This window comes from Echinops telfairi, unplaced genomic scaffold, assembly GCF_000313985.2.
Source record: "Echinops telfairi isolate 266 unplaced genomic scaffold, ASM31398v2 ScPeMD7_6080;HRSCAF=6971, whole genome shotgun sequence".
In the NCBI taxonomy this organism is placed as follows: Eukaryota; Metazoa; Chordata; class Mammalia; order Afrosoricida; family Tenrecidae; genus Echinops; species Echinops telfairi.
In genome coordinates, this window is record NW_022109980.1 from 573,515 (window position 1) to 583,655 (window position 10,141).

At 38.7% G+C, this 10,141-nt stretch overlaps 1 protein-coding gene across 3 annotated transcripts; it reads right to left on the minus strand.

The window, feature by feature from the left end:
• Positions 1 to 1,215: 1,215 nt before the first annotated feature.
• On the minus strand, positions 1,216 to 5,722 carry C1GALT1C1 (C1GALT1 specific chaperone 1). Of its 3 annotated transcripts, none has more exons than XM_004713052.3 (2): positions 5,557 to 5,722; positions 1,216 to 2,594 (listed from the first exon to the last, which is right to left on the minus strand). In XM_004713052.3, exon 2 carries the CDS (start codon positions 2,587 to 2,589, stop codon positions 1,633 to 1,635), a length of 957 nt encoding a protein of 318 aa, XP_004713109.1. In that variant the 5' UTR covers positions 2,590 to 2,594; positions 5,557 to 5,722; the 3' UTR covers positions 1,216 to 1,632. The 3 variants fall into 3 exon arrangements, with proteins under 3 accessions (XP_004713109.1, XP_045151794.1, XP_045151796.1); XM_045295859.1 differs by lacking the exon at positions 5,557 to 5,722 and adding an exon at positions 5,437 to 5,547; XM_045295861.1 differs by lacking the exon at positions 5,557 to 5,722 and adding an exon at positions 5,351 to 5,387.
• Between the last annotated feature and the right edge of the window lie 4,419 nt (positions 5,723 to 10,141).

A 10,141-nucleotide genomic window follows, 5' to 3' on the forward strand; every position in this document is an offset into this window, starting at 1 on the left:
GCACTGAAAATATTTAATCTGCAACAATCACACCCAGGTATGTCTTGAAAGTAAAGCCTGGTGGCCTCCCCTTTTGTCGACCATGAATCAGGTCAACTCAATGGCAACTTTATGTTGAAAACCACACCTGAGACTACATATTAGGGTATTTGATAAAGCAGGGTTTTATTCAAAAGCCTCAATGAAATGAGAGAAATGTAAACAGTTTTACATGTTACTCTAGGGATAAGATTAATAATTTGAAGCCTGAGGCCCTATTGAGGAAATTATCTTTCTGATTTGCTAAAGCACATGACAATAGGTTACAGTAAATAGGGATCTCTGAAATGTCACACTCTCACATCCTATGGGATTTACAGATATAATTCACAGGAGGCCATATTATGGAGCAATTCACAGATTTTCAGCACAGGAGGTGCTATATGAGGGAACTTCAGAAAGTTGTAGAAAAACAGAATCAAAAGTAATGGAATTCTCCCTTATCACACCCCCCCCCCCCAACTTTTTCAAACCTGCTTGTCTCTACTTCAGGGTAAAGCATCAAGTAGAATCACTTTAAAATCCTGACCCTAAAAAGTAGGCACTTGGTATGGTAATTCAAGGCAAATGGTGAATTTAGGCCCCCCAGTCCAAAAGCAAATGGATATGCTGCAAGCATGAATGTGGGAGAAATCTCCCCATTTGTACAGTTAAATGAAAAACAGGGCAGATTAATTTCAAGTCAGTGAAATTGCCTGATTGCTAGAACAAGTTTTTCAAAGAACTCACTTGCCAAATGGAAGCACCATATTTTCACAAGTGTACCCATGTAAACAAGTGAATGCAGGAGCTGATGGACAGTCCTCTCCCACCAAACTCCATATAACAGCAATGTCATCTGCTTTGAAAATATGGTAAATAAAAAATATATGGTAAATCTCAAAAGTCAGATTTTTATCCAAGCCCCAGCTGACAGCTTGTTTAACTGGAAAACTAACACTATATTCTTTACAGTCACCACTCCAATTTGTGTCTGCATAGTGTACAGAGCCACTGAAATTGCATATTCTGAGGAATGCACCAAGTTTGCTCCCAGGAAAATGACTTAATGTTTACAAGTAATTTCCAATTTTTCTCAGGGGGGTTACCTTTAAACTTTCACTTGAACATTGGTTAGGAACATTTCCTTAGCAAATCTGGCACTTGGGGATGCTTAGAATATGAATCAACATTAAAGAAGTAACACAGCTAAAGTTTTATTTGAAAATTCACAACTAGAGACTGACTTGCATATTGTAGAAAGTTAGAAAGAGGTTTGATTTTTGTCTAATCAATCAGCAAACATATGTGGTACATTAGATTTTTAACATTCACAATTTAGAATTTACCACCTATAGTAATTACAACTATACCCTTTACTTGAAAAGTTATGCTTCACAAATTTCTTTTCAACACACTTGTACTTTTAAGGGGAAAAGACCACCACCTCCTTTTAAAATATACTAGTACATTTTAATATGTGTATACCAGTGTCACTAAATGGAAAACAAAAATAGAGGAAAAGAAACATCCACTGTGTTGAATATGTAATTGTTACCACACATAATGACAATGCATGCCCTATACAGTGTACATATGCTGTCATTCCAGCTCTTAGTCATTGTTAGAACCGTTTGGAGGTAAGAAAACCAAAGCATCATTGAAAATATGTCCAAATGCCCTAAGACGGTATACCCCATACATCATCACATGCATCTGATTAGGTGTCAGTCCATTAAAAGTTACAGCCATATCTGAACAGCATCCTTCTACTACTTGCTGGGGTTGATTATTCATTGCCTCTTTAATATAAAGCCCAACAGACTTGGTATTAAATACATATTTTCCTTCTGAATCTTCAGCATTTTCTGCAAACACTCCAGCATATTTTAGGCAGACTGCTAGCTGCTTGTCTTCGGATATCTTCCAGATCATTCCTCCCTGTTCAGGACACTTTTCAGGGACACTGAGAAGGCTGTTTAGTCTTTTCATAGATTCTATACTTAACACAATTCCTCCTTCCATACTCACATATTCAAGGTCTCCAGATTTTATAGTGTGGCCTAGATAGAAGGGCCGTGATTGATCCTTTTTAAACAAAAAATACTTCAAGTTTTCAATAATAGCAAATGTAGTGGGACGTGCGAGGAAGAACCAGTTGTATTGCTCTTTATATTTATCAAAGGCATACTCATACGCTTTTCTCATCATCATCCACATGTCATCTGTTTCCATATTAATTGATTCAAACACCTTAACGTTTTCAGAACTGAAGAACTCTGCTTTGTCACAGTGCTTGGTCCATGTCTCTTTCACTGCAGCCCAAAGACTCACATCTTTGGGTTTTACAAGGATGATACAGTACACTCGAAAACTCTTACTGAGCTCCATGCGCTCATCCTTTGAAATTTTCAAGATATCTTCTTTGTTAATAGGTTGTAGGTGATGATGCTCATGGTGGTGCATTCTATTTCCATGACCAATCCTAATGTGGCCTAGCATAGTGATCAGGGCACAGAAAATGCTTCCAAGCATCATACCCTTCAAAAAGGAACTGCTTTCGGAAAACATTTTTCCTATAAAGAAGAAAAAGATCCTTAAAATACTTAAAGGGAAGGATTAGTGTAGTAATTTGATTTGCTATTCCTTATATGTACATTTTGCTCTACACACTGAAAAGGTTCCCACATTTTAAATTCCGTTTGTGGATAAAGTACCAACAACCCTAGGAATCTTTAGCTTTCAATAAAATAGGAACTTTGAAATAAATCTTCTATGGGACAGAATGTGCTATGGGGAAGAGGCTCTTTATTGTATTCCATCTGTGGGGATTTAATTAACCAGGTATTACAACAAAGCATTAACCCTAGAAACCAATGCTATCAAGTTGTCCTTCCATCATTCTCTTGACAGGAATTTCCTTTCACAAGCTTATATTATTCAAATACTTTTGCAGATTTAAATGGACCTTGACACCAAAACCTACAATTTAACAAATATGGCCACCTACAACTAGTCAATCACCAATGGTTTATGTGCTGACATTTCTATTCTTGACCAGTATTTTATTTAACTAATGGCTGCTGACCTTAGCTGTTTGAGACTGGTAGGCTCTATGTTAATATTTACACTTTCTCTCCTAAAACTAAATGGCTTCCAATACAGTAGCTCAACTAATTGGTGTATTAAGAGCGTACACAGAGAATGAATTATTTGGATGAAAACTGAGTCAATATAGGTATAACTAGGGACCCACTGCCATTGAGTCGATTCCAACGCATAGTGACCACATAGGGCACAGCAGAATTGCTACCTAGGTTCTGAGACTATAAATCCTTCGGTAAGTTGGCTACCTCATCTTTCTCTGATACAGAAGAAGCTGGTTGGCAGATTTGAACCACTGACCTCTTGGTGAGCAGCCCTATACTTGACCAACTGCATCACTAGGGCTCCTTAATGGCCATTTTATGCCCTGAAATGGCATTTCAATCTTGTTTGGGAAAATAAAAAAGAAAAATCTACTCTTTTATTTCAATGAGCAATTACAAAGAACCCCCCTCCCAAACAAAAACTAAACTCATAGTCTACATTATTAATTCCTTCACTCACTGGCACTGTCAATTTCAACTCGTAGCGGCCCAACAGGACAGAGTAGAAAGCCACATTTTTCTTCCAAAGTGCGACTGTTGGTTTTGAACTGCTGACTTTGTGGCTAGCAGCCCAACAGGTAACCACTACTCTACCAGGGCTCCTTGTTCCAAGAAAAAGCCAAGAGCTAATACAACTTCTGAAAAGAAAAATTGCATGCTATCACTGCTGCTAGTCAAGACTAGATTTTTCTCAATCATCTCCACAAATGCTTTATTGAGCTACTTAAGATCATCTTTTTGTCTAAGTTCAAAGGGGTTTTGGAAGTTCTCTGATGCTCTTTTTCTCCTTTCATAGGGCAACTGAGGTCCAGCAGCAGCTAACTCCCAAGTCACAGTTAGTGGAAATGAAACTAGACACCAGATCTCCTGACATCACTTTAACGCCTTAAAAAAATTACACAGCCATCTCCACAGTGCTCCTAACCCTATCACTGAGACTTTTATAAACGAATCACTTATTTTCCCACAAGTCAAGTATCATTGCTACAAGGAAACTATCCTTAGGGTTTTCTTCTACAACGCATACCTTGAAAATATTGTGGGATTGGTACCAGCACACTGAAATAAAGTGGATATTGCAATCAAGCAAGTCACACAGGGTTTAGTTTCCCAGTGCAAACAAAAGTTAGCTTACACTATACCTGTAATCTTTTAAGTATGCTACATCACATGATGAAAAAGTTTAAGACATGCTGAGAATGGTCACAATGTGAGAGACATGAAATGAGCACATGCTGTTGGAAAAATGGCACTGCTAGACTTGCTCCCCGCAGGGTTTGCCACACACCTTCATAATCTGCGGAAGCCCAATAAAACAAGGTATGCCTGTAGAAAAAAGGAGATTTTGACCTCTACCAGAAGGGTAAGGTATAGAATTGCTTGGCACATGAAATTTCTAAGAGTTGGGGTGGGGAGAGAGGTAGGAGGACGGCAAGGTTGCTTACAATACTTGATCAATAAGCACAGCTCCAAGGAGGAGGTGGATTCCCACTCACAGCGACCGTATAGGACAGAGTAGAATTGCCCCACTGTGGGTTTCCCAGCTAGTCAATCTTTATGGGAGCAGACAACCTCATTTTTCTCCTGTAGAGCAGGTGGTGGATTGAAACTACTGACCTTGTGGTTAGCAGCTAAACCAGGACTCCCTGGTAGAACACGCTCTGCTAAAAGACAGACCTATTAGATGTGCTCAACAATTAATGTACTAAGGGATTTAGCATTTCATATTAAACATTTTTGATATTGGCATATATTTATTTCACATGTGCCTCTTAATTCCATAATGGCAAATACGAGGAGGCTTCAAAAAGTCCTCAGAAAAAATGGATTAGAAAGCTAATGGAATTTCCCCACAAACTTTCTATAGTCCCCTCATATACGTGTCAGAATACTGCCTGATTAGAACCTACTGCAAAAAATACGGACCGAGACTCAAGAAGTCAATAAAGTTGTACAGAACATGATTCAAACAAATTAATGAGGTTTTTCCGCCCAATTGTGAACGCTCATGATAGGATATTTGGAGCAGAGTAGAGGGAAACTTAAAATACGCACAAATGAAGTGATTAGGCACAAATCCGAGAGGTTGGGGTAAATCTCTTTTTGAAGGTGAAGATGCTGGGGTGAGGTATCAGAAAGGGAGTTGGCAGAAATGGAGATCAGACAGAGTAAAGCATGGTCACCTCAAGATCCAATTGAGGGGCCCAGAAGAGTACATCCAGGAGTGCGACTCTCCCTCCCAGCTGATTATTCTTCCCTTAGCACCTGCCTTGGCGTCTCGCGTGGAGCATGCTGGGTGTGGGCTGGGGACCAAGCCTTCCTCTGAAAGAGGCGGGGTCAGGCCACTCCGGGGTCCGCTGGGGTGGGACGCTGAAACCCCAGCACTCACCGGTGTCTACAACGTCGCGGGAAGGCGCAGCGGCTCACGGCTCTTGGCTCGCGGCTCTCCGCTCACGTCAGCTCGCCTCGGGGTTTCAGGCTGCTCTAGCTGAATGCTGGCTCCTCTGGTTGGTTTTGCTAAAAGTGGTGACGATAAGGAAGCCAAGGCCACCACGCTGGGGGGAGCGGGGCTGGGGGGCGGGGCAAATGGTTCCTTAGCCTAGCGGAGCCTCCCGCCCACACAACGCGTCCCTTTCTCCCCGCGTACCTCTAGCACGCCTCTTTCTGAGTGCGCATGCGTACACCGCGCGGCCCTTTCGCCCCGCCCCACGCTCTCCCGTACCCAATGGAACGCCTAGAGAGGCGGAGGGGCGTCAGACGCGCCGACACTTCCTGTCTGTTTACCTGCCCGGTGTGGAAACCAAAGCAGGTGGAAGAATCTCGTTCCTGGCAGCACGTAAATCGGGAATCTCATTGGTCCTCTAATCATAGGCTAATTTCCGCATCCTTGCTCACTCACCAGAATGTGCTCCATCCACCACAGTACGCTTGGGTAGAGACCCAAATGTTTGCCATTACGATGATTGAGTGATGAGGACAAGGATTCACTCTGGTTACTGGTGAGGGATCTGAAATCCAGCACTATTGCCACCACTTGCGCTGTCTTCAGAAGTTATTTCACCTGCCTACATACACCTCAGTAACCTTCTTTATAAAATATATAAAATAGCACAGTAATTCCTATTTCTTAGGTTGAGAGAGTACATGTGACTCGGCGAAACAAGCGTAAACATTTACTAATTGCTAACTGTTAATTCACCTTCCGTGATTATTACTAGCCCTCAGTTTAGTTGCCAGCATGCAATAAACAATACATTTTGGTGGATTTTAACGAATTAGAGCTAAATATAAACCAAGTCCAGAAAAGATGAATCACAGATTTAATTAACAGTACAGGTGAGACTGGAATCCAGATCTCCTAATACCAGTGCAGAACTCTTTCCACTAAGAATGTCAGCTCTTAAAATTATTTTGGCAGAGAAGGATTTTTGCTAAAAAGGAAAAATCCCTAAAATATTTTTAACGTATTTTCATTACGTTCCCTTCAAATAACATTAATTTTTCTTTGATTTTAAATTTATTTTTATTTTTGCACATGAGTCTTGTAAGTCAGCAAAGTCCTATTTTTCTTATCTATTTTGCCATTCTATATTTCTGTATTGGTGCTTAACCCATCTGTTTACATTCAATGCAATTAATGTCTATTGCTGTCATTTTGTGAGTTTTATTCTGGTGTTGATTTCTTTGTTCCGTGCATTTTTCTGTGGTGAGTTAATTTTTTTATCAGATTATCTTGTCATTTGTTCATTGTTGATTTTGGGTTATTACATTTGTATGACTTTTCTCCTTAAAGTTAAAAGATTTATTAACTTTGTTACACTGTAATTTATTTTTATCTTCCTAAGTTTAAAAGTCTATTGCATTTTGATCTTGTCCTGCCTGTCTCTCCATTTTGAAGTTCTGTCATATTATTTAGTCCCTCTTTTTGCTTCGTAGTTATTATTTACAGATGGATGTCTCTGGTTTTCTATTTTGGACTTGTAGGTTTATTTTAATTTTTCAAATCATTTCATTGGATCTCTTACAGAGGCTTATTTTTGAAAATCTGAGTTGTTTTTCAGGTGAGATTGTCTTGTGTCTTCATTTCAGGTTGTCTGACATTGTTGGTTCGTTCTTTGCCCAAAGGACTCCTTTTAGCATTCTTACAATGTCGGCCTGATTTTCATAAATATCCTTAATTTATTTTTATCTCAAAATGTCCTAATATTGTCATCATATTTGAGGGACAGCTTTATTGTATATATAGTTATTGGTTGGAAATATTTTTCTTTCAAGATTTTATATCTGTCATCCATTGTCTTCCTTGCCTGCATGGTTTCTGCTGAGAAGTCAAAGTTTGGTCTTACTGGTTAGGTAACATTTTTTTTTCCTGTGCTGCTCTCAAGATTGTTTCCCCATTATCTTTTTTTTAAAATTGATAATGATATGTCTTGGTGATTTTCTTTTGGAGTCTATCCAGGAAAGGTTTTGTTTAACTTCTTGGATGGATATAATTTTGTATTTTATAGTATTAGGGATGTTTGCTACTATCAGTTCTTTAACAGTTCTCTCTTGTGGCTTTTTTCTTCTTTCTCTTCTTCTAGAATCTTGATCACATGTAAATTATTCTACTTGATGCTGTTCTACTTAATTTTCTGGCTTTCATCTTTTTTTTAATTCATAAATTTCCAGCCCTCATGTCAAGGAATGTGTCTTTTAGTTCACCTATCTGTTAGACAATTGATTCAATTTTATCCTTCCAATGTGTTACATATCTCTCAAATTGTAGTGTTAATCCTCTCAATTTCCTTTTTTTCTCTCAATTTCTAATTGCTGTTTTTGTGTGTTTCAAGACGCTATTTATTATATTGTTTTCCTGTTACACTAATTTTCCTGAATTCTTCTAGGATATTGTGTATGTTTTCCTTAATTTTGTTTATGGTTTTCTTAAACTTTTGATGTATAAAGGACTATAGCCTTAAAGATAGATTACAAATCAATGTAAAAACAGAAACTCCCAAAAGCAAAATTGCCACGAATGGACCAATGGACAACATCATGCTAAATGGAGAAAGGGTAAAGTCGTCAAGCATTTCCTTTTGCTTGGATCCGTAATCAATGCTCATTGAAGCAGCAGTCACGAATTCAAGTGATATATTGCATTGGGCAAATCTGCTGCCCAAGACTTGTTGAAGAGCAAATATATCACTTTGAGGAATAAGGTGCCCCCTCACATAAGCCATGGTATTTTCAATCTCCTCATATGCACATTAAAGTTTGTCCAAAGTAAGTAAGTCTAAAGAAATATTGATGCATTTGAATTATGATGTTGGCGAAGAATAGCTATATCTATAAATAAAAATTTATTGGGGGCTCTTACAGCTCTTATAAAAATCCATGCATCAGTTGTATTGAGCACATTTGTACATATGTTGTTGGCGAAGAATATTGAAAGTACAACGAACTGCCAAAGAACAAGCATTTTTGTCTTATTCCTCTTCATTGGCTTCCTCCTCTCTCTGCTATCACCCTTTGCCACTTGTATTCTCACCTGCTTTGCTGCACTTTCCTCGACCAGCTCCAACTTGTGTTCTCACCTGATTTCATTCAAGATCTGGCCACACTGTGCTTCTGTCCTGTAGGGATTTTCTGAATTTGGCTTCTCCTCATCACTGTGTGTTGTCTTCTGTGTCTCAAAATGGCTGGATGGACATTTGGAGACATAGAAGCCAATGTGGGGACCCACCCTCTCATTTTCCTTAGTCACTGTTTTTGTTTCATCTCAAAATCTGATTGGTTTAAATCAAATTCTTTATCCTATCATCCTATCATTTGATGCTCAGAGGTCGAGGATTATCATCTTCATGTATTTCAGCTGTTTTATTGGTCTCTGTTTTAGATGGAAAGTGTGTAACCAGGATGCCATCCTGCCACCAACCCTCCCTTTCCTTTTGGCTTTTTTTTTACTTCATTAAATTTATTACATTTATTTATTTTAATGACTTCATACATAGTGTAATTGTATAAGACACTATTGCTCCCTCTGAGATAGCAAACAAAATAAAATACACTCATTGCCATCGAGTTGATTCCAACTCAAAACCACCCTGTATGGGATTTCTGAGGTTGTACATCTTTACAGAAGCAGACAGGTTCATCTTTCTCCCTCAGAACATCTGGTGGGTTTGAACCACCAATGCTATGGTTTAAATATATCCTTGAGTGTAAGTATGCCCCATACACTATTTAGTATACTACATGAAACCTTCTAAATATTATGTGGTGCATGCTTACACTAAAAAAATTAATCTTTTTTTTTCTCAAATTCAACTAAGTATCTTATATTTTATCTGGCAACCGCAACCCTAATATAAAGGCTTGATTAGATTCTTTTTTTTTTTAAAGAAAAAACTGCATCATGATGGTTCTGTGTGTTTTCCCTAGGAGCCACATAATGTTGGACTGTTTCTCTTCATTATGATAGTTGTCATTCATGCACTATGCCTACCTTATTAATTCCTTTACTCCATGCCATTGCTTCCATTCCGACTCATAGTGACCCTATAGGGCAGGGTAGAACTTCCCCTGTGTGTTTCTGAGATTGTAACTCCCTTGGAGTGGCTGATGGTTTCAAACTGCTGACTTTGCGGTTAACAATCCAATGTGTAACCCACTACATAACAGGTCACCTCATTAATTCTGAAGGGTTGCAACATGCAATCATTTAATTTTCCAGGCATGTAAAAAGTTGTGGTAACAATATATGTATAGGTCCTTGTAACAATTGCCTCTTCACTGATATTAGAAAGGTTGGTAGTTTAATTCCACTCAGGAGTGCTCTGGAAGAAAGGCCTGGCAATTTGCTTGTGTAAGATTAAACTAAACCTATTGCCCTCAAGTTGATTCCCATTCATAAAAAGCCTATAAGACAGTCTGTAGGGTTTCCAAGGTAAATCTTTAAGGAAGAAGACTGCTATATATTTCTACCACAGAGC

Bases quoted from the DNA above. Each gene is read 5' to 3' on its own strand.
- C1GALT1C1 (XM_045295859.1), bottom strand. From the start codon at position 5,458: ATGCTCCACGCGAGACGCCAAG. The intron at 2,595-5,436 runs GCAGGTGCTAAG...TCTTCTTTATAG, and splicing joins GCTCCACGCGAGACGCCAAG to GAAAAATGTTTTCCGAAAGC.